This window comes from Rhinoraja longicauda, chromosome 10 (assembly GCF_053455715.1).
Source record: "Rhinoraja longicauda isolate Sanriku21f chromosome 10, sRhiLon1.1, whole genome shotgun sequence".
NCBI lineage: Eukaryota > Metazoa > Chordata > Chondrichthyes > Rajiformes > Arhynchobatidae > Rhinoraja > Rhinoraja longicauda.
Genome location: NC_135962.1, coordinates 4,056,615 through 4,081,365, shown reverse-complemented (window position 1 = coordinate 4,081,365; position 24,751 = coordinate 4,056,615). Strand labels below are relative to the sequence as shown.

The window sequence follows — 24,751 nt, the reverse complement described above, 5'->3', positions numbered from 1 at the left end:
TAGGCAGAAACTTGCAGAAACATTTTAAAAGAAAAATACCAAAAATCTGTAAATTGATAGATGAGATATATTCTGCATTTTAATGGAATCATCATACATACTGTTCCCCTAAATCATTGATTACACTGCGAGAGGCATAACGGAAGGCGAGTTTTGCTTACTAAAATGGCTCCTTTGCCTACTACACTTCAGTATAATAATAATAATAATAATAATAAGCATTTATTTTATATAGCGCTTTACCAGGTGCTCAAAGCGCTTTACAAAAACAGTCATAACATAAAAACAAACAGACAAACTATCCTGACGGAGAAGCGGCGAACAAACAGCGCCAGCGTCCTCTCACGTCAGGGTCCGGCAGTAGACAACAAAAAGCACAGGACACACAGATACAATTTTTTTTAGAGATAAATTTTTTATTGGAGATAGGTACATCTTTACAGTCATACATTTTTAAATTGATAATATTGTCAATTATTATTATATTGTCTCCAATACCTTTTGCCCCCTTTTTTTTTTAAAACTAGATAGAACTAAAGAAATAGATGAAGTAAAGAAAGAAAAGAGAGAGAAGCAAAATAAAAACAAAAACAAAAACAAATTATAAAGATAAGGAAAAAGTTAGTTAAAGAAGAATGGAAAAATTTATTAAAATAACAAAAACTTCATTCGAGATATATACGTACATTTCAAAGTATAGCATTTCATCCATTCTTTAGTCCGAGTGCTAGTCAGGTTCCTGTGCTGAACCATTCTGACCCTTTAAGTAATCAATAAAAGGAGACCATATTCCAATGAATAATTCCTGTTTGTCCAACAGGGAAAATCTGATTCTTTCCACGTTTAAGGTCTCCGTCATTTCTATAATCCACATTTTGATTGTGGGGACCGTAGGGCCTTTCCAAAATTTTAGAATTAATTTTTTTCCCGTTATTAAACTATAATCCATAAAGTTTCTTTGTATTGTTCTAAATGTTTGATTTAACACAGATACAATTTTAACACAAACAGCCATCACAGTGATTGCTCCAGGCACACCCTCACTGTGATGGAAGGCAACGAAAAGTCATTATCTCCTCATTCTTCTCCCGTGGCGCCACGAGGCGATCGAGGCTCCCGACTTTTGAAGCCCCCACCGTGCGATGGAAAGTCCCAGGGCCGAGCCGAGCCGAGCAGGCCGATGAAGGTCCTGAGCCCCCACCGGGGATGGAAAGTGCCGCGGCCGAGCCGCGCTGGGCGTTGAAGGGCCTGCGGGTGGGTCGATCGTACCTCGCACTTCGGGGCGGTCGAAGCTGCTACGGCTGGAGCTCCCAAAAACCGGTCGCCAGCCAGGGACCTGCGAGCTCCAGATGTTGCGGTCTGCAGGGCCCACGGCCGAAGCCTCCGAGATGGTAAGTCCAGGCCCTGCGACCGGAGTCTTCAAGGTCGATCCCAGCTGGAGGCCGCCGACTCCACGATGTTAGGCCGTAGCGCGAACGGAGACACGACACGGTAAAGGTCGCATCTCCGTTGAGGAGGAGATTAGAAAAAATGTTTCCCCCACCACCCCCCACATAAACAGAATTAAAAATAGAACAAAACGTACATTAAACGATGACAATAGACAAAAACAAAAAAAAGACAGAGAGACTGCCGGCGAGCCGCAGCTGCAGAACACAGCCACGCCCCAATAGGTGATTTTGACGGAGTGGCCCATCTTGCTCCTCTCTATTATCTTTGGTGTAAACCAGCATCTGCAGTTCCTTCCTCCAGCATTCTGGTAAACCTCCTCTGCACCTCCTCTCCAAATGCCTTCACATTCTTATTGGAATTGAAGTGACCAGAACTGCAGGCAATACTCCAAATGTTGCCCAACCAAAGTCCTACAGAGCTGCATCATGACTTCCCGACTCTTATACTCAATGCAGTGAATCAATGAAGACACGCATACCACATGCCTTCTTTACCGCCCTATCTACTTGTGCTGCCACCTACAGTGAGCTATGAACTTGGACTCCAAGATCCCTCTGCACCATGTTATAGGAAAGATATTGTCAAGCTTGAAAGGGTTCAGAGAAGATTTACGAGGATGTTGCCAGGACTAGAGGGTCTGAGCTAAGGGAGAGATTGAGTAGGCTGGGTCTCAGTTCCTTGGAGGTAGGAGGATGAGAGGTGATCTTATAGAAGGTATTTATTCACAAAGTGCTGGAGTAACTCAGCAGGTCAGGCAGCATCTCAGGAGAGAAGGAATGGGTGACGTTTCGGGTCGAGACCCTTCTTCAGACCCGTTCCTTCTCTCCTGAGATGCTGCCTGATCTGCTGAGTTACTCCAGCACTTTGTGCATAAATACCTTCGATTTGTACCAGCATCTGCAGTTATTTTCTTACACTACCTGGTAATCTTATAGAGGTGTATAAAACCATGAGAGGAATAGATCGGGTAGATGCACAGTCTCATGCTCAGAGTGGGGGAATTGAGGACCAGAAGACATAGGTTTACGGTGAAGGGGAAACAATTTAACGGGAATCTGTGGGGTAACTTTTTCACACAAAGTGTGATGGGTGTATGGAACGAGCTGCCAGAGGAAGTAGGACAAGTTTGGAGGGATATGGACCAAACGCAGGCAGGTGGGACTAGTGTAACTGGGACATGTTGTCAAGTTGGGCCAAAGGGCCTGTTTCAACACTGTATCACTCTATGACTCTCTATGACATCAATGCTGTTTAAAGTCTTGCCATTAACTTGCATTGCTCAGATTAAACTCTATCTGTCATTTCTTCACCCATTTCTGCAGCTGATCTGTATCCTGCTGTATCTTCTTTTAGACTTCTTCACTGTCTGCAACTCCTCCAATTTTGGAGTCATTAGCAAACTTACTCCTCAACCCATCTACATTTACGTCTAAGTCATCACAAACCGCAGAGGTCCCAGCACAGATCCCTGTGAACTCCACTGGACATAGACCCCCAGCCTGAATATCTTCCTTCCACCACATCTCTCTGTCTACATTTTTAGTTTAGTTTAGAGATACAGAGCATAAACAGGCCCTTCGGCCCACCGGGTCCGCGCCGACCTGCGATCCCCGCACATTAATACTATCCCACACCCACTAGGGACGATTTTTACATTTACCAAGTCAATTAACCTTCATACCTGTACATCGTTGGAGTGTGGGAGGAAACTGAAGATCTCGGAGAAAACCCACGGGGAAAACGTACAAACTCCGTACAGACAGCACCCGTAGTCAGGATCGAACCTGGGTCTCCGGCGCTGCATTCGCTGGAACTCTATTCGCAGCAACTCTACCGCTGTGCCACCGTGACCGTCCTATGAATAGGCCAGTTCTGATTCCATATGAACAAGTCACCATGAATCCTATGCATCTTAATCTGGTAGGTTGGGAGATCGGGAGCACACTAGTTCATGGGAGGACCATTCAGTAGTCTGTTAACAACCAGGAAGATCAGACTTAGTCTCCGCACTCAGCTATTCTCAACCTCGCATTAACAGTGCAGTTGCAGCTACATGTTGTGAGTGTGTCGGGGATAATGGCCGTGAGAGCAGAACTGATTTATGGGACATTTGACCAGGGCTGCACTGTTGGGCAGTAAATGTCTGTTTGATAATTGCCTCACATTTGATGGTGGGATAAAATGACTGGGATAATTGTGGGGAGGGATTAATTGGGGCTGTGTTGGGATGCAGTGGGGTTATGGACGCTGCTGTTTATGAGTCAGACTCTGACAGCTGTCTGCAGCCCCCCACTTTAGTATAGTTTAGTTCAGTTTAGAGATATAGTGCGGAAACAGGTCCTTTCAGCCCACCAGGTCCACGCCGACCAGCAATCCCCGCACATTATGTTTTGAATGACAAATAAAGAATTTCAATTAACACTCTCCTAAATCCACTAGGAACATTTTTTACATTTACCAAGCCAATTAACCTACAAACCTGCACGTCTTTGGAGTGTGGGAGGAAACCGAAGATCTCGGAGAAAACCCACGCAGATCACGGGAGAACGTACAAACTCCGTACAGACAGCACCCTTAGTCAGGATGGAACCCGGGTCTCCGGCGCTGCATTCGCTGTAAGGCAGCAACTCTACCGCTGCGCCACCGTGCAGTTTACTTCATCCAGATCCTTTCCCACAGGCTTTCTCCATTCCAGGACTTGACCAAGTCATTTGGTGAAGGAATGGGTTTTACTGATGGCCTACACTACAGGGTGCATGTTAATGCTTTCTCCCTGCCCTGTCTGACCATCAAAGCTTCTGCTCTTTGTCACAATGACTTGCCTGAGGAGAGCACAGCAGTGTGAATGGACTCATGCAGCATGGAAATAGGCCTTCCGCTCAACCTGCCCACGCCCACCAAGATGCCATCCCTGAGCTAGTCCCATCTGCCCGTGTTTGGCCCATATCCCTCGAAACTATTCCTATCCATGTACCTGTCCAAGTGTCTTTTAAAAGGGAGACACAGTGAACCAAGGGCAGCACAGTGGCGCAGTGGATAGAGCTGCTGCCTCACAGCTCCACAGACCCGGCCTCCATCCCGACCTCGGGTGCTGTCTGAGTAGAGTCTGCACCTTCTCCCTTCTGATCGCGTGGGTTTCATCCCCAATCCCAAAGATGGTGGGTTTGTAGGCTAATTGCCTGCTGTAAAATTGCCCCCGATGTGAAAGGTGGATGTGAAAGTGGGATAACATCGAACGTGTGGATAGATTGTCGATGGTTGGTGTAGACTCGGTGGGCCGAAGGGCCTGTTTCCATGCTGTACCTCCAAACTAAACCAAGTGTTATTATTGTACCTGCCTCGACTACTTCCTCTGGCAGCTTGTTCCATACACCCACCACTCTTTGTGTGAGAAAGGTGGCCCTCAAGTTCCTATTAAATCTTTCCTCTCTCACCTTAACCCTATGTCCTCAAGCTCTTGATTCCCCTACCCTGGGAAAAAAGACTGTGCAATTTACCCGATCTATTCCTTTCATGATCTTTTACACCTCTATAAGATTACCCTCAGCCTCATGCACTCCAAGGAATAAAGTCCTAGCCTGCCCAACCTCTCCCGATAGCTCAGGTCCTCGAATCTTGGCAATGTCCTTGTAAATTTTCTCTGCATTTTTCCAAACTGCTGAAGGCAGTTCTGAAATTCAGAAGACAACATGGCACCAGCAACCATATTTAATGCCATTACTTCAACTTACTTGTTGCAATGGCTTCTTGCTGCGATGTTTAGTTGTGTTTTGGTTTCTGTAGGTACAAGATAAGTCCTGTAGGTACAACCAATTTGCTGTATAAATTACTCACCAGCCACCGACACACAGAGTGCCATTGTTCCCAGGAGCGTAATCACTGGCACATGTTAAAAGGAACAAACACCGGGTGGCGCCACCAGCACTGGCTGTCTCGCCAACAGTCTGTCCGTCCTTTCTACTGTTTTTAGTATTTTAAGTATGTGTTAAAGTATGTTTTAGTGTTCCTTGGTTTGTTTTATGTGGGAGGGGGGGAAATTGGGGGAAACTTTTTTTCAATCTCATACCTCGACAGAGATGCGATTTGGCTCCGTGTCATATCTCCGTCCCCACTGCGGCCTAACATCGAGGAGTTGGCGGCCTTTCCTGGCGCTTCATGCCGCGGGCACGGCGCGGACTTTAACATCGCGGAGCTGCGATCCTTTGCCGGGGATCGTCTGTGGAGAGCTCCAACCGCGGGGCCTGTGGACTCTAACACCGTGAAGCCCGCGGTCTCTGGTAAGAAGAGGCCGACTCGGGAGCTCCATGCTGCAGAGAGTTTTTTCAACCGTCCCGACGCGGGAGTTTCGATCATCCCGACGCGAGGGCCTCGGACAGTCGGCAGCGGCGACTGCGGACGGTTCAACAGCCCCGACCGCGGGTGGACAACGAGGAAGATGATTGAACTTTGTTACCTTCCATCAGTGAGGAATGTGGAATCCGCTGTGGTGGATGTTCATGTTACATTTTATTTTATGTGGCTGTGTGTCTTGTTACTTTTCACTTAGTATGGCTGTATGGTCACTCAAATTTCACTGCACCTTAATTGGTGCACGTGATAATATCTTGAATCTTGAGTCTTGGATGTTTGGTGCCGCGGGTGTTGTGTGAGTATCCCACAAGGGGTGATGATGTCAGTTGGTGGCGTGTTTGGCTGCTCCATGGGCATGGTTCCTCCTCTGTTTTTCAGCTCTAAACTGACTGCATTCTGCTTCACGTCACGATCTACCACAGCGACATGGTGGCGCAGCAGTAGAGTTGCCGCCTTACAGCGAATGCAGCGCCGGAGACTCAGGTTAACAGTGCAGTTATAATCTTTATAATGTGAATGTGTTTCAAATGTGAAATCTTTGCAATGTGAACAGATATTTTAGGAATAGACATTTCATTGAATCAATTGATGTAGTAAATTCAATCTGATGTGCAAGGATTGGTATCAAGGATTAAATGTGCATGGTTTGATGATAAGGACATGACATAAGAATAGTTGAAAGTATCGATTGCAGTCACAGAGGATGCAGTTTTAAAAGGAATTAAATGTTGTGGTTATATTGACGGCTCAAAAATTGTGAAATATACGCCGATTTAAGTTGACGAATCAAACAAAGGTTTTAACCTTAGTCTATATTTCAGAGGATTAATTGTGTTACTTTTTCTGATTGGGATTCAGCAACAAAAAAAAAACACAATATAAAATATCAAAAACCGCAGAAAATACTCGACAGATCAGACCGCATGTGTGGGAAGAAAAGCTGAGTTAATGTCTCGAACTGAAAACATTGACTCTGTGTGAAATGTCACGTCTGGAATGTCAGTACGGTAGATTTTAGATTTAGATTTAGAGATACAGGGCGGAAACAGGCCCTTCGGCCCACCGGGTCCGCGCCGCCCAGCGATCCCCACACACTAACACTATCCTATACACACTAGGGACAATTTTTACATTTGCCCTGCCAATTAACCTACATACCTGTACGTCTTTGGAGTGTGGGAGGAAACCGAAGATCTTGGAGAAAACCCACGCAGGTCACGGGGAGAACGTACAAACTCTGTACAGACGGCGCCCGTAGTCAGGATCGAACCTGAGTCTCCGCTGCTGCATTCGCTGTAAGGCAGCAACTCTACCGCTGCGCCACCGTGCCGAGGGAATGATCAGGACGTGGGTGGTCCTTAATTATTTTGACTGTTTTCCTGAGGTGCTGTGAAGTGTAGATGGAGTCAATGGGAGGGAGGCTAGTCTGCCTGATGCACTTGGCTGCATTCACAACTCTCTGGTTTGGGCAGAGCTATTGCTCAACCAAGCTGTGATGCATCCTCGTGGGTTTTCTCCGAAATCTTCGGTTTCCTCCCACACTCCAAAGACGAGCAGGTTTGTAGGTTAATTGGCGTGGTGTAAGTTGCCCCGGGTGAGTGTAGGTCAGTGTTAGTGTGCGGAGATCGCTGGTCGGTGCGGACACGGTGGGCCGAAGGGCCTGTTTCCGCGCTGTATCTCTAAAACTAAAACTAAAATCTCGATAGGATGTTTACTACAGTGTAGCTGCAGACGTTGGCAAGTGCCGTTGGAGAATGCTGAACGTTGGTGTGCTTTCATAGTTGCTGTGTCAATGTCATTAGACCAGGAGAAATTGGTGCTGATATTTATGCCCAGGAACCTGAAGCTCTTCAGCATCTCTACTTCAGCAACATCGATGTTGATTGGGGCATGTATTGAGGTTGATCACCAGCTTCTTTGTCTTGACACTATTGAGGGAGAGGTTGTTACCTTGAATAAGCTCTCTCCCTCTATCCTTCCCGTACTCCACCTCATCATTGTTGTAGATCCGACCCTCTACAGTGGTGTCATCTGCAAACTTGTAGATGGAGTTAAGAGTAGAATATGGCTGCACCATCATGAATACAGGGAGTACAGTAGGAGACTGAGAAGGCAGCCCTGTGGAGCACTGGTGTAGAGAATGCAACGTAGTAATGTCACAGTACGGTGGCGCAGCAGTAGAGTTGCTGCCTCACAGCGCCAGAGACCCGGGTTCGATACTAACGACTGGTGCTGTCTGTACAGAGTTTGTACGTTCTCCCCATGACTTGCGTGGGTTTTCTCCGAGATCTTCGGTTTCCTCCCACACTTCAAAGATGTACAGGATTGCAGGTTAATTGGCTTGGTATAATTTTAAAATTGTCTTTAATGTGTGTAGGGTAGTCAATAGACAATAGGTGCAGGAGGAGGCCATTCGGCCCTTCGAGCCAGCACCGCCATTCAATGTGATCATGGCTGATCATTCTCAATCAGTACCCCGTTCCTGCCTTCTTCCCATACCCCCTGACTCCGCTATCCTTAAGAGCTCTATCTAGCTCTCTCTTGAATGCATTCAGAGAATTGGCCTCCACTGCCTTCTGAGGCAGAGAATTCCACAGATTCACAACTCTCTGACTGAAAAAGTCTTTCCTCATCTCAGTTCTAAATGGCCTACCCCTTATTCTTAAACTGTGGCCCCTTGTTCTGGACTCCCCCAACATTGGGAACATGTTTCCTGCCTCTAACGTGTCCAACCCCTTAATAATCTTATACGTTTCGATAAGATCTCCTCTCATCCTTCTAAATTCCACTGTATACAAGCCTAGTCGCTCCAGTCTTTCAACATATGATAGTCCCGCCATTCCGGCCCTCAATAGCAAGAATATCCTTCCTCAAATTTGGAGACCAAAACTGCACACAGTACTCCAGGTGCGGTCTCACTAGGGCCCTGTACAACTGCAGAAGGAGCTCTTTGCTCCTATACTCAACTCCTCTTGTTATGAAGGCCAACATTCCATTGGCTTTCTTCACTGCCTGCTGTACCTGCATGCTTAATGTTAGTGTTAATGTTAGGGGATCGTTGGTCGGTGCAGATTCGGTGGACCGAAGGGCATGTTTCTGCGATGTATCTCTAAACTAAACTAAAATGGGATACGTGACGTTTCGGGTTGGAACCCTTCATCAGGCTGATGATAAACATCAGTGTCATGTTACTGGCGAATACTCAGATTTTTAGACGTTGCGCGAACCAAAAATATAAAAAACTCCAAAGTTGATGGTATAGTTTGGAAGCCAATGGTATATTTTAAAAGCTGGCATCCAGATCAGCAGTGTACCTGCAGGGCAATCTAGAAGGCGCCAGAACTGAAAGCTTCAAAGAGAGTTAGGGAAGAAATGAGACGGGGTTACTGAACCTACTGACATGACCGAACGGCCAGGAAAGGTTATGTACACTCATAGGGTGTGTCTCAAACAAAGCTTCATTAAATGAATCAGTCCCATGAGACAAGAAAGATATTTCAAAGCAATAAATCCACTCGGTGCAGGAGTTGGCCATTCGGCCCTTCGAGCCAGCACTGCCATTCAATATGATCATGGCTGATCATCTAAAATCAGTACCCCATTCCGGCTTTTTCCACAGATCCTTTGATTCCTTCAGCCTTAAGAGCTAAATCTAACTCTCTATTGAAAACATCCAGTGAATTGGCCTCCACTGCCATCTGTGGCTGACAATTCCACAGATTCACAACTCTCTGGGTGAAAAGGTTTTTCCTCATCTCAGTCCTAAATGGCCTACCCCTTATTTCTTAAACATGTGATCCCTGGTTCTGGACTCCCCCAACATCCGGAACATTTATCCTGTACCTAGCCTGTCCAATCCTTTAAGAATTTTATATGTTTCTATAAGATCCCCGCTCATCCTTCTAAATTCCAGTAAAAACTAGCCCAGTCGACTCATTCTTTCATCATATGTCAGTCCCGCTATCCCAGGAATTAACCTGGTGAACCTACGCTGCATTCCCTCAATAGCAATAATGTCCTTCCTCAAATTAGGAGACCAAAATTGCACACAATACTCCAGGTGCAGTCTCACCAGGGCCCTGCACAACTGCAGTAGGACCTCCTTGCTCCTAAACTCAAATCCTCTCGCAATGAAGGCCAACATGCCATTAGCTTTCTTCACTGCCTGCTGTACCTGCATGCTTACTTTCAGTGACTGATGTACAAGCACACCCAGGTCTCGTTGCACCTCCCCTTCTACTAATTTGACACCATTCAGATAATAATCTGCCCTCCTGTTCTTGCCACCAAAGTGGATAACCTCACATTTATCCACATTATACTGCATCTGCCATGCTTCTGCCCACTCACCCAATCTATCCAAATCACCCTGCAGCCTCAAAGCATCCTCCTCGCAGCTCAAGTAGGGGGAGGTAGATTGGTGGAAGAGAGGACAGGAACAGTAGCTATTTGAAGGGACGAAAGACTGGGAGACGAGAGGGAAGGGGGATTGGAGAGATGCCCAGTGGAGTGGGGAGGAGAGCCGGGGGAGTGGGGAGAGAGAGAAGACCGCTGGAGTGAAGAGAGGGAGAAGGCCCTAGCAAGGAGAGGGAGGGGCGGAGGGGTAGGGAAAGAACAGGCGGAAGAGTGAGCAGTGGAGGATTCGGTGGGAGCAAGTGGGGAGAGAACGCCGGAGGAGTAGGGAGAAGGAGGGCCGGAGGAGTGGGAGAGATGGAGGGGGGTGGGGGGGGTGGGTGGTGAGGTGATGAAGTGATGAAAGTGGCCCGGGGACCTGAGAGAAAAGAGCCGATGAGCGAGGAGTGAGAGGGCCGGGATGTGTGGGGAGACAAGGCCGATATTCGAGCAGAGAGGTCCGGGGGAGTGAGGTGTTTGGTTGAGGCCGGGCGTGTTTGGAGTAAGAGGGCCGGAGAGTGAGCGGTTGGGCGGTGACGCGCAACACAGCATCCCTGCCGATTTCAACCATTTCTCTGATTTCAACCATTTAGGGATGCTGATTTTAACCATTTAGGGATGCTGATTTCAACCATTTAGGGATGCCGATTTCAACCATTTAGGGATGCCGATTTCAACCATTTAGGGATGCTGATTTCAACCATTTAGGGATGCTGATTTCAACTATTTAGGGATGCTGATTTCAACCATTTAGGATGCTGATTTCAAGCTTTTAGGGATGCTGATTTCAAGCATTTAGGGATGCTGATTTCAACCATTCACCGCAGGGCCCTCAAAGGTGCGGGGCCCGTAGCAAATGCTACTTTTGCTACGATGCCAATCCGGCCCTGCTAAAGACTTGCTTTTGGTCCATTTACATTTATTTCCATTCCACCAGGTGGCGCCGTGATGGCAGCCTTGCCTACAGTCTGTCTGTCTTTCTCGTCTTTTTTTGTTACTTTTATTGTGTTTTAAAAGTATGTGTTCATGTTCTCTGGTTTGTTTTATGTGTGGGGTGCGGGGGGGGGGGTCAGGGGAAACTTTTTTTTCAATCTCTTACCTTGCCGGAGATGCGATTGTTTTCTGGATTGTATCTCCGGTCGCTCTGCGGCCTAACATCATGGAGCTGGCGGCCTTGCCCGAGACTGACTTTGAGCCCCACCGTGGGGCCGTGGACTTACCATCCCTTGCCTGGGATCGACGCTCCAACCGTGGCCTGCGGATATCACCATCGAGGAGCTCACAGTCTTGGGTAGAGACCGATGTTGGGAGTTCCAAACAGCACAGAAGGTTTCGACCAGCCCCGACCGGCGCGGCGGTGCTAAGATTCCCCCCCGATGCAGGAGCATGATCGCCCTGATGTGGCGGGCCCAAACGCCGCCGGCTACGGGAATCAAGATCGTCCCGTCAACAGAAGGCTCGAGGCCCCCAACCGTGGGAGAACAAAAAGGGAAGGAGATTGAACTTTTTTTCGCCTTCCATCACAGTGAAGAATGCGGAGGAGCCGCTGTGGTGGATGTTCATGTTAAAATGTATTTTGTTCGTTCTGTTGCTTTTTATTGGTATGACTGTATGGCAAAACAAATTCCTCGTATGCTGCAAAACATACTTGGCTAATAAAGTACGATTATGATTATGAATTTGCTCTTCAGGAGAATGTAAGCGTGACAAAACACGGGTGTCTTCTCAGGCTTCCTCTGCTGCCAGAGATGTAGGCCTTGCTGAAGTACTGAAAGTCTGAAGCAGGGTCCTGACCCGAAACGTCGCCTATCCATGTTCTCCAGAGATGCTGCCCGACCTACTGAGTTATTCCAGCACTTTGTATCTTTTTTACTTGAAGAAAATCCAAGTCCTTTAAAACAAATAGCTGAATTGCACAAACTGTACACTTAAGGTGTACAGGTTAAACTGTACACTTAAGGTTACCACAAAATGCTGGGGTAACTCATCGGGAAAGGCAGCATCTCTGGAGAAAAGGGATGGGTGACGTTTCAGGTCGAAACCCTTAAAGTCTGAAGAAATGTCTCGACCCGAAACGTCACCCATTCCTTTTCTCCAGAGATGTTGCCTGTCCCGCTGAGTTACTCCAGCACCTTGTGTGTCTATCTTTGGTATCAACCAGCATCTGCAGTTTCTTTCTACACAGACTGTGTGCTTCTTGTGCCGAAGGATGTGTCCAATGAAGCACACATTATCACATCTGCCATGTCAGCACAACTTGCATATTTCCTTCCCCGACGTATTTTGGGGAAGGAAACCAGTTGTCACTGGCGGGCTGGTGCTGGTCACAGCCCCATGTCCACACAGTTGTCTCTACACTCCACCGTGATCAGCTCAATACAGCCACTCGCCTCTATCAAACCACAGCAAAGCACAGGAAAAAAACGTGCAGACAGTTTAGTTTAGTTTACTTTAGAAATTACAGCCCTTCAGTCCAACGAGTCCGCACCCACCAGCGATCCCACTAACAAGCATATTTCCTCCTCGAAAATCTAAAGTACTGTTGGAAATCTGAAAAAAAGAGAGAAAAATTTGGGGGTTTGGATATGTAGAGAAGGTGGGTCGGGATGTGGGGAAGGTGGGCAGGGATATGGGGAAGGTGGGCAGGGATGTGTGAAGGAGGGGCGGGGATATGGGGAAGGGGGACAGGAATGTCATAGAGTCATACAGCGTGGAAAAAGGCCCTTTGGCCCAACTTGCCCACACCGACTAACATGTCCCATCTCCACTAGTCCCACGTGCCTGTATTTAGTCCATATGGGTCTAAATCTGTCCTTTCCATGTACCTGTCTAATTGTTGAATTCATTGGTTAATTGGCTGGGTAAATGTAAAAATTGTCCCTAGTGGGTGTAGGATAGTGTTAATGTACGGGGATCGCTGGGCGGCACGGACTTGGAGGGCCGAAAAGGCCTGTTTCCGGCTGTATATATATGATATGATATGATATGATATGATAAACATTGGGATAGTCCCTGCATCAACAACCTCCTTTGACAGCTCGTTCCATATACCCACCACCTTTGTGTGAAAGGTTACCCCTCAGATTCCTATTAAATTTCCCCTCCCCTCACCTTAAACCTATGTCCTTGATTCACTTACTCTGGGCAAGAGACTCTGTGCATCTACCCGATCTATTCCTCTCATGATTTTGTACACCTCTGTAAGATCATCCCTCATCCTCCTGCGCTCCAACAAATAGAGTCCCAGCCTACTCAACCTCTCCCTATAGCTCAGACCCTCTAGTCCTGGCAACATCTTCTTAAATCTTCTCTGCACCCTTTCCAGCTTAACAACATCTTTCCCATAACATGGTGCCCAGAACTGAACACAAAACTCTAAACGCGGCCTCACCAACGTCTTATACATCTGTAACAGGGCCTCCCAACGTTTACACTCAATACTCTGACTGATAAAGGCCAATGTGTCAAAAGGCTTTTTGACCACCCTGTCGACCATTGCTCTGTGATGCCACGTTCTGCATCAGTGCGTCTGATATTGCTTCATTCTTCTTTATCTAGGGACTCCACTCTATCGGTTTTGCTGGAGCCTCCATTGTGTTATCACCATCACTCCTTTCCCTCTCTCCCTTTGTTGTCATCTCCATCCCTCTGCCTCCACCTTCAATGTTGGTAGAGGGAGGGAAGAGAAGGAGAACACCTCGATAGGTTGAGGCCAGGTTGTCCTGGGCTAGGCTGTAAACAAGATCATTCCGTTGATGGGTTAACGGGGGTAGTTAGGAAGTCCTTTGATATGAAGGCAGTGAGAGAATGAGAGCACAAACAAAAGGATGTATGATTTCCACCACATGGTGAACATGCTCAGCAGATCCAGCTGTGTGAAGGGAGAAGACCTGGGCCGATGTTACAGATACAATACAATACAATATACAATACAATATATCTTTATTGTCATTGTACAGGGGTACAACGAGATTGGGAATGCGCCTCCCATACAATGCAATAATTTAATTAATTTAAACAACAACAACCCAACGAAACAAATTGTAACAGTTTTAGACAGAATAAAGTGCAAGTAGATCTGTGCCGGATCACTGTGCGATGTGACCATCCGGCTCAGCAGGACCGGTTCATAGCAGCTATGGCCCTGGGGATGAAGCTGTTCCTGAGTCTGGAGGTGCGGGCATAGAAGGCCTTGTATCGTCTGCCCGATGGAAGGAGTTCGAACAGACTTTTGCAGGGGTGTGAAGAGTCTTTGTGGATGCTGGTGGCTTTTCTGAGGCATCGTGAGTTGTAGATGCCCTCCAAGGCTGGTAGCTGTGTTCCGATGGTCCTCTGAGCTCTATGGACTACCCGTGAAGAGCTTTCCTTTCTGCCTCCGTGCAGCTGAGGTACCACACAGGGATGCCATGTGTTAGGATGCTCTCTATGGTGCAGTGGTAGAATGTCATCAGCAGCTGTTGGGGTAGACCAGACTTTTTCAGTGTTCTTAGGGAGAACAGTCATTGCTGTGCCTTCTTGACCAGCGCAGCAGTGTTAGTGGACCATGTGAGGTCCTCCGAAATGTGAGTGCCCAGAAACTTGAAGCTGGACACTCTCTCCACACTGTCCCCATTGATAAAGATCGGGGCGTATTCCCCGTTATATGACCTACGGAAGTTGATGATTAGCTCCTTGGTCTTGGTGGCATTTAGGGACAGGTTGTTATCAGAGCACCAGTCCGCCAGGTTCTGCACCTCCGCTCTGTATTTTGTTTCATCACCGTTGGTGATCAGCCCGATCACCGTTGTGTCGTCTGCAAACTTGACAATGGTGTTGGTGTCGAAAGCAGCAACACAGTCGTGTGTGAAGAGGGAGTAGAGCATGGGGCTCAGAACACAGCCCTGTCGTGTGCCAGTACTCAGGGTGATAGTGGAGGACAGGTGCAGGCCCATTCTCACTGCCTGCGGTCGCTCCAGCAGGAAGTCCAGGGTCCAGTCGCATAATGACGAGCTGAGGCCTAGCTGGTGGAGTTTGGTGATGAGCTTGGTGGGGATGATCGACATAAAATGCTGGAGTAACTCAGCAGGTCAGGCTGCATCTCTGGAGAACATGGATGTTCAGGTCGAGACCCTTCTTCAGACAGATTCCGCAGTTCCTTGTTTCTTCTCACAGATTGATAACCTGCCGCTTTCTGGAGACATTGGATTACATAGTGTAGTGAAGGAGGTTTTTGGCACCCTGGCGCGCTAAGTTACTCCAGCACCATCTTTGGTATAAACCAGCATCTGCAGTTCCTTTCTACATGTTATGTTACAGTTGTACAAGATGTTGGTGAGGCCGCATTTGAAGTATTGGGTTCAATTTTGGTCACCCTGCTATAGAAAAGCTGCCATTAAGGTGCAAAGAATGGAAACAAGATTCATGATGTTGCCAGGACTTGAGGACCTGAGCTGTAGGGAGTTGTAGACACAAGGAACTGTAAATGCTTGAATCTTTGACTGACCAGGTCATATCCAATCCTGATTTATGTTCGTTATCTCACACACCTTTCTGGCAGATTGACATTGTTGATCTAATTTCCTTCTTCCATTCTGAATCAGAAATGTATTCATCTTTGTTTCCAATGTCCTTTTATCTCTCATCTTTGCATGATACATTTCAGATTTTCTTCCTTGACATCTGCCTCTCCATTTCTGAAGATAGGTGGTCTCGACCTGAAACATCACCTAGTCTGAAGAAGGGTTTCGACCTGAAACGTCACCTAGTCTGAAGAAGGGTCTCGACCCGAAACGTCACCCAGTCTGAAGAAGGGTCTCGACCTGAAATATCACCAAGTCTGAAGGGTCTCGATCTGAAACGTCACCTAGTCTGAAGGGTCTCGACCTGAAACGTCACCCAGCCTGAAGAAGGGTCTCAACCTGAAACGTCACCAAGTCTGAAGGGTCTCGACCTGAAACGTCACCTAGTCTGAAGGGTCTCGACCTGAAACGTCACCCAGCCTGAAGAAGGGTCTCGACCTGAAACGTCACCAAGTCTGAAGGGTCTCGACCTGAAACGTCACCTAGTCTGAAGGGTCTCGACCTGGAACATCACCCAGTCTGAAGAAGGGTCTCGACCCGAAATGTCACCCAGTCTGAAGAAGGGTCTCGACCCGAAACGTCACCTAGTCTGAAGAAGAGTCTCGACCTGAAACGTCACCCAGTCTGAAGAAGGGTCTCGACCTGAAATGTCACCTAGTCTGAAGGGTCTCGACCTGAAACGTCACCCAGCCTGAAGAAGGGTCTCGACCTGAAACGTCACCAAGTCTGAAGGGTCTCGACCTGAAACGTCACCTAGTCTGAAGGGTCTCGACCTGGAACATCACCCAGTCTGAAGAAGGGTCTCGACCCGAAATGTCACCCAGTCTGAAGAAGGGTCTCGACCCGAAACGTCACCTAGTATGAAGAAAGGTCTCGACCTGAAATATCACCTAGTCTGAAGGGTCTCGACCCGAAACGTCACCCATTCCTTCTCTCCAGAGATGCTGCCTGTCCCGATGGGCTACTCCAGCATTTTGTGTCTAACCTGTTGATTAACATTTATATTTGTCTTATATTTACATACCCCCTAAAATAGCCTCATGTGAAAGGACTCACAATGGTGTAATATTTCAGATGTAATCTGTCACGTAGGAAATGCAGAACCCACAGTGTTCCTTACGTTGCAAACACTGGCAAATAGAAAGCGATCCGCAGAATCAGATTTTATACTGTTGTCAGAGTTAAATATTAGGTATAACTCCTCTGTTCTTCCTGGAGATAGTATTGCAGGGTCTGAAGAAGGGTCTCAACCCGAAACGTCACCCATTCCTTCTGTCCCGAGATGCTGCCTGACCTGCTGAGTTACTCCAGCATTTTGTGAATAAAAACCGTATTGCAGGGTCATTTGGATCTGCTGAGAATTAGCTCAAAGGAGAGTTTGGACAAATGAATATTGGCTTATCTGGAATATCAGTGGCTGAGGAGGAGAGGTGATGGAATTATATAAGATTGACAGACAGAATCCTCTTCCTGGGGTGGGAATGTCAAAGGTTAGAGGGCACAGGTTTAAGGAGATAGCAGTTTTAAGAAGTTGTGCGGGGCAAGTTTTTTTAAGAGGATGTTGTTTAGTTTGGAGATACAGCACGGAAACAGGCCCTTTCGGCCCACCGGGTCCGTGCCGACCAGTGATCAATAGACAATAGGTGCAGGAGTAGGCCATTCGGCCCTTCGAGCCAGCACCGCCATTCAATGTGATCATGGCTGATCATTCTCAATCAGTACCCCGTTCCTGCCTTCTCCCCATACCCCCTGACTCCGCTATCTTTAAGAGCTCTATCTAGCTCTCTCTTGAAAGCGTCCAGAGAATTCCACAGATTTACAACTCTCTGACTGAAAAAGTTTTTCCTCACATACCTGCACATCAACGAGGGACAATTTTTACATTTACCAATTAACCTGTACGTCTTTGGAGTGTGGGAGGAAACCGAAGATCTCGGAGAAAACCCACGCAGGTCACGGGGAGAACGTACAAACTCCATACAGACAGCGCCCGTCGTCGGGTTCGAACCTGGGTCTCCGGCGTTGCATTCGCTGGAAGGCAGCAACTCTACCGCTGCACCACCGTGCCGCCCGTATGGGTGGTGAGTGCCTGGAACATGCTGCTGGGCCTGGTGTTAGAGACAGATGCGATAGTCATGTTCAGGAAGCTTAGGATCTTACCTGGTCTACCAACACCATCACCACAGTGAAGAAGGCACAGCAGAGACTCCACTTCCTGAGGATCCTCAGGAAAACCAACCTGCAGGAGAAGCTCATGATGTCCTTCTATCGCTGCTCCATCGAGAGTGTGCTGGCATACTGTATAACCACATGATATGCCAGCTGCTCAGAAAAGGACAGGAAGGCCCTTCAGAGGGTCATCACGACGGCCCAGAAGATCATCGGCTGCTCACTGCCCTCCCTGGAGCACCTGTTCAGCCTACGCTGCCTCAGTAGAGCAGGCAAAATAATAAAAGATCCATCCCACCCCGGCCACCGTCTGTTTGTTCATCTGCCCTCTGGTCGACGTTTCAGGTCGATCAAATCCCGAACAAACAGACTTAAGAACAGTTTTTACCCCAGAGCCATACGAGAACTGAACACTACCTTCTGCACTAGGCAACACTGTTAAAAAATCTTTTGTACTTAATATAATTGTATTTATTTGTTTTTGCATTTATTGCATATATGTTTTTAAGCACCGTCAGGATTGGCTATTTTTTAAGTTTGTTGTACTCGTTGCAATGACAATAAATGAATATTATTATTATTATTATTATTATAGATAGGCACACGGATATGGAGGGACATAATGCAGGAAGCTAAAGAACACTAAAACATACATTTAACACATACTAAAACACAACAAAGAAGGAAAAGGACGAGACAGACTGTTGGCGAGGCAGCCATTGCGGGCGCCACGTGGTGGGCTGAAGAAGGGTCTCGACCATCAGGGCCTGATGGTCTGCATCCCAGGGTACTCAAGGAGGTGGCTCTAGAAATCGTAGACGCATTGGTGATCATTTTCCAATGTTCTATAGATACTGGATCGGTTCCTGTGGATTGGAGGGTAGCTAATGTTATCCTACTTTTCAAGAAAGGAGGGAGAGAGAAAGCAAGGGATTATAGACCAGTTAATCTGACATCGGTGGTGGAGAAGATGCTGGAGTCGATTATTAAAGAGGTAATAACGGCACATTTGGATAGTAGTAACAGGATTGGTTCAAGTCAGCATGGATTTACGAAAAGGAAATCATGCTTGACAAATCTTCTGGAATTTTTTGAGGATGTAACAACTAAAATGGACAAGGGAGAGTCAGTGGATGTAGTGTACCTGGACTTTCAGAAAGCCTTTGATAAGGTCCCCCACAGGAGATTCGTGGGCAAAATTAGAGCACATGATATTGGGGGTAGAGTATTGACATAGATAGAAAATTGGTTGGCAGACAGGAAACAAAGGGTAGGGATTAACTGGTCCCTTTCAGAATGGCAGGCAGTGATTAGTGGGGTGCCGCAAGGCCCTGTGCTGGGATCGGAGCTATTTACAATATACATTAATGATTTAGATGAAGGAATTAAAAGTAATAGCAAATTTGCAGATGACACAAAGCTGGGTGGTAGTGTGAACGGTGAAAAGGATGCTGAGTGTCTTGAACAGGTTGGGTGAGTGGGCAGATGCATGGCAGATGCAGTATTATGTGGATAAATGTGAGGCAAGAATGGCAAGGTAGATTATTATCTGAATGGTGTCAGATTACGAAAAGGGGAAGTACAACGAGACCTGGGTGTCCTTGTACATCAGTCACTGAAAGTAAGCATGCAGGTACAGCTGGCAGTGAGGAAAGCTAATGGCATGTTGGCCTTCATAAAGAGAGGAGTTGAGTAGAGGAGCAAAGTGGTCCTTCTGCAGTTGTACAGGGCCCTGGTGAGATCGCACCTGGAGTACTGTGTGCAGTTTTGGTCTCCTAATTTGAGGAAGGGCATTCTTGCTATTGAGGGAGTGCATCGTAGGTTCACGAGGTTAATTCCCGGTATGGCAGGACTGGCATATGATGAAAGAATGGAGTGACTGGGCTTGTTTTCACTGGAATTTAGAAGGATGAGAGGGGATCTTATAGAAACATATACAATTATTAAGGGATTGGACACGCTAGATGCAGGAAACATGTTCCCGATGTTGGGAAAGTCCAGAACCAGGGGCCACAGTTTAAGAATAAAGGGTAGGCCATTTGGAACTGAGATGAGGAAAAACTTTTTCACCCAGAGTTGTAAATTTGTGGAATTCTCTGCCACAGACGGCAGTGGAGGCCAATTCACTGGATGCATTCAAAAGAGTTAGATAGAGGTCTAGGGGCTAGTGGAATCAAGGGGTGTGGGGAGAAGGCAGCCAAGGGTTACTGATTGTGGATGACAGGATGGTACCTGCAGAGTAGTGCGTTCGGCAGAATGCACCATGGGAACTACACCCGTCCCCCTGCAGGTCCTATACATGCTGCTGAGTTTTCAGTGAGCTGAGTAAACTGCGGTCAGTTGCTATGAGGTCATTTTACCCAAGGCGTGCTCCAGTGGGAGGAGAACCAGCTGCCGCCGGCAAACTCAAGCTTCCTTGGTCAGGGCCGGGGAATCGTTAGAGCCGCAACACGGCGAGTGGAGCCACCGCCACAAGCATTGGCGAGCTGCAGCATCTCCCTGCAAAGCCCTGGCTGGCAGCTGTCCCAGCCACTTGCACGGCTATTGCCACCGTTTATCATTGACACCGAAGTGGCTGCAGCAGACTGCATGGGGGTGGGCGCGGACACTGTGCTGCAAGCCTGGATCAGCGAGCCCGTCAATCACCGGGCCCTGGGGACCCGCCTTCCCCACGCCAGAGCCCCTCCTCCTGTCGATCACACGCGGCCCCGCCCACGCCCGATAGGACCCCACCTTCCCCATGACAGAGCCCCTCCTCCTGTCGATCACACGCGGCCCCGCCCCCGCCCGGTCCCCGCATTCCCCACGCCTCAGAACCTCGCCTCCAGATGACGATCACTCGCGGCCCCGCCCCATCGGACCCCGCCTTCCCCACGCCTCAGAGCCTCTCCTCCTGATGACGATCACTCGCGCCCCCGCCCGAACGGACCCGCCTTCCCCACGCCAGAGTCCCTCCTCCTGATTTATTCACAAAATGCTGGAGTAACTCAGCAGGTCGGGCAGCATCTCGGGAGAGAAGGAATGGGTGACGTTTCGGGTCGAGACCCTTCAGACTGATGTCAGGAACCCTCCTCCTGATGACGATCACTCGCGGCCCCGCCTCCGCTGGCATGACCCCGCCTTCCCCACGCCTCAGAGCCCCTCCTCCTCCTGATGACGATCACACGCGGCCCCGCCCGATCGGACCCCGCCTTCCCCACGCCTCAGAGCCTCTCCTCCTGATGACGATCACTCGAGGCCCCGCCCCCGCTAGCATGACCCCGCCTTCCCCACGCCTCAGAGCCCCTCCTCCTCCTGATGACGTTCACACACGGCCTCGCCCAACACCCGTCCTGTCGATCACCTCAAGGCCCCGCCCCTGGCGTCCAGCTCCGCCCACACGACCATCCTAGTGTCTTCCCCTCCCTCCTGTCAATCACAGGGGCCCTGCCCGCACGTACCCCGCCTTCCCCACGCCAGAGCCCCTCCTCCTGATGACGATCACCCGCGGCCCCGCCCTCGCTGGCTTGACCCCGCCTTCCCCACGTCTCAGAGTCCCTGCTCCTCCTGTCGATCACACCAGGGCCCGCCCTCCGCCGCCGCTTTGTGACGTGTCAGCACGTCGCGCGTGCGAGCCTGGCGCCGGTGCCGCATGCGCGGTGGGCGGGAAGTGGCGGCGCCGATTCGTCGGCTCCCGCGCCTTTTCCGGTGAAGCCGCAACACGGACGGACGGACGGAGCAACGCAGCGCAGCCGGCGGGCAGGACAGGGCAGCGGCGGGCACACACACACGCCCAGTACCCGGGACCAGAGTGGAGCGGCGCGGCCGGGACACAGCGGGCGGAGCTGAGCCTGAGGGACGCAGCTGAGCGGGCACACCCGCGTCCAGGCTCCATGAGCGCGGCGGCGCCCTGGTGACCGCAGGTCGGACGGGGCAGCTGCTGCAGCGGCAGCGGCAGCGGAGCGGCGGCTGGAGACGCCTCGGCCTCAACTGAGCCCGATCCCGATCCCACCCAGAGCCCGGGGCCTCGGGCTCGGCCTGTCGCTGCCCCGGCCGCGGCCGCCCATGCCCGGGCCGGACCATGGGCAAGGTGCTGTCCAAGATCTTCGGCAACAAGGAGATGCGCATCCTGATGCTGGGGCTGGACGCGGCCGGTAAGACGACCATCCTGTACAAGCTCAAGCTGGGCCAGTCCGTCACCACCATCCCCACGGTGGGCTTCAACGTGGAGACGGTCACCTACAAGAACGTCAAGTTCAACGTGTGGGACGTGGGCGGGCAGGACAAGATCCGCCCGCTGTGGCGGCACTACTACACGGGCACGCAGGGGCTCATCTTCGTGGTGGACTGCGCCGACAGGGACCGCATCGACGAGGCGCGCCAGGAGCTGCTGCGGATCATCAACGACCGGGAGATGCGCGACGCCATCATCCTCATATTCGCCAACAAGCAGGACCTGGCCGACGCCATGAAGCCGCACGAAATCCAGGAGAAGCTGGGCCTGACCCGCATCCGCGACAGGAACTGGTATGTGCAGCCGTCCTGCGCCACCTCGGGAGACGGACTCTTCGAGGGCCTGACGTGGCTCACCTCCAATTACAAGTCCAAATAGTCTCTCCAAACTGGTCAAACAATGTACCCACAGCTGAGTGACATCCTGGGCCGTTTACTAATCACCTTTGATTTTCTTTGACATTTGTTGGCTTTGCTTTAGTTCGGCGCATTTTTAACTTCCTAATCTTGAGAACGAGAACGCAATGTTAAGTATTTGGAAAGGTTTTTATTTAAACCGTTTGCCATGATTTGAAATAACTTCCTCTTTCTGTATTATGGTTCGATTTTTGTTTTTCCAGCACTTGAAACTGTTTAGACTTCCCTTTTTAATAGCTTGCAATATAGTAGATCGCTGGTTTTACATTAATGGAGAATTGTCTGATCTATATTTCAATTAGTAAACATGAAAATTTATTTGAACAAACTAGTCACTGTATAATTTGTCTTTTTTTCCCCTCTAATCATAAATGATTTAGAACCCTGTCATTTATAAATTTGAATTTAGAGGTTTTGAGTAAAATGTTTCATTTATATACTGAAGAGGGATTAAACATATGGATTACTTGCATTTTTCTGATTGAGCTTCAGTTTAACTATTTTATAAGTACCACTAGCTCAAATGTACTACCATAAGGAAATGTTTGCACACCAGTGGAAAAATTGCAAGTAATTGTGTAACCTATTTACCTAGAAGCTCCTGCATATACAACATAAAGATATTAAGTCTCCTGGATTGTATAGTATTCAGATTGAAAACTAGAATGGCTCCTGTTCCCAAATACAACTAAATTGATCAAGATTCAATGCCTGCAGAACCAGCAATCTGCCAAAATGTCCGTTTGAAGGAGAACTGAAATTCTTAAATATTCATTCTGGGTTGGTGTTTCTGCATTCAATCACCTTTAGTATTTGTGAAAGTTGGTCTTTGCTTTCACTGGGTCAGTAAAGGCAACCTTTTCAGTTTAATATAAAGCAGCAACAGTTTAATATATGCGTGCAACATTGAGTGCAGTCATTTGCAACTTCCTGTGCCTGTGGCTTTCTGCAGAACAGAACAGAGGTTTTGGGAGTGGCTAGGCTGGCTTTTACAGTTGATGAACAAAAAGTTGCTTTTTGATACAAATGTAAAGGCTTTAAAACAGATATAAAACAGACAAAGATCCCTGTCATTGATTTGACTCCTTTAACCAAATCTACTGCAGTCATAGTCATTTGACTGTGACTATACTGTGGTCAGGTACCATTTTAGTTCTGTAGTTCCAGTTGTAATATTTCGGCTGCATAGATATAGAATGTGTTAATAGTGACTGGAAAAGACCTGTACACTCCCTGGGCATTGGACGGGAGCTCAAATTATACATTAGGTGATTGGGGGTAAACCTTTCATAAACTTGTATTCAATTGCAGTTGGGTTTATGGAGATTTAGTGCTGGTTGATTATATTCTTCATGTTGTGAGTGGTCATAGAATCATGCAGCATGGAAACAGACCAATTGGCCCAACTCATCCATGCCAACCAAGGGACACCCTTCCACATTAACCCCATCACCAGCACTTGGTTCATAGCTCTCTGAAGAAAAGCCAGTTCAGGTGTTCATTTAGACACCTGTTTAACACCGTTGGTGAAACAAGTTTCAACCACTGACTTAGGCAGAACTTCCCGGGCACTCTTTGGATGAAAAGGTCCCCTTTATTCCTTCAGAATCTCTTCCCCTCTCCTGAAACCATTACCCCTAGTTTTATCTACCTCTCATATGGGGAATGCATTTCCTGCAGGCTATCCCATCTGATGCAATTTTATGAATGTTTATTTATCATATTGTGTGATTTAACCTGCAGGTATCTGGACAAGATTTTTCTGACCTCACTTAGTTATTCATAAGACACTTTAAGAAGCTTCACAGTAGGGAATAGTCTTAATTTGAAATTGCTTTGTAATCCCAGCTTGTTATTGAAAATGATTGAGGAAAGTTCTGCTCAGAATCAAATGCTATTCTTTTGGAGGGTTACTACAGAGGGATGGATATGTGTGGATTCAGATGTATTCAATTGTATTCTAATTTTGCAGTCAAATATCTACTTGCCTTTATCATTCTCAGGTTCAAAAAATCATTGGACTTCAGCACAGCATGCATGTTGATTGTACGTTAATGAAAAAATGCTTGGTGCATTTCAATCAGTAAACTTGAAAGTTTATTTGAACAAACAAGTCAATATGATTTTTCTTTTTATTCTGATCACAGAATTTATCAAGTCTTGTGATTTATGCACTTGTAGAAAAAGTGCAGAAAGCTTCT

At 48.0% G+C, this 24,751-nt stretch overlaps 1 protein-coding gene and 1 long non-coding RNA gene across 2 annotated transcripts in view; both read left to right on the top strand.

The window, feature by feature from the left end:
- Positions 1-18,458, top strand: part of LOC144597148 (uncharacterized) — a 39,442-nt gene extending 20,984 nt beyond the window's left edge. The window contains exons 2-3 of the long non-coding RNA XR_013547701.1: positions 11,886-12,054; positions 15,873-18,458. This is a non-coding gene — a long non-coding RNA (uncharacterized LOC144597148). The remainder of the gene's footprint in view (positions 1-11,885; positions 12,055-15,872) is intronic.
- A 3,064-nt stretch (positions 18,459-21,522) lies between these two features.
- arf6b (ADP-ribosylation factor 6b) lies at positions 21,523-22,881 on the top strand. Its single transcript, XM_078406085.1, has one exon. It carries the CDS (start codon positions 21,982-21,984, stop codon positions 22,510-22,512), a length of 531 nt encoding a protein of 176 aa, XP_078262211.1. The 5' UTR covers positions 21,523-21,981; the 3' UTR covers positions 22,513-22,881.
- The last annotated feature ends 1,870 nt before the right edge of the window (positions 22,882-24,751 follow it).

Coding starts and splice junctions, on each gene's coding strand:
- arf6b (XM_078406085.1), top strand. CDS start 21,982: ATGGGCAAGGTGCTGTCCAAGATCTTCGGCAACAAGGAGATGCGCATC.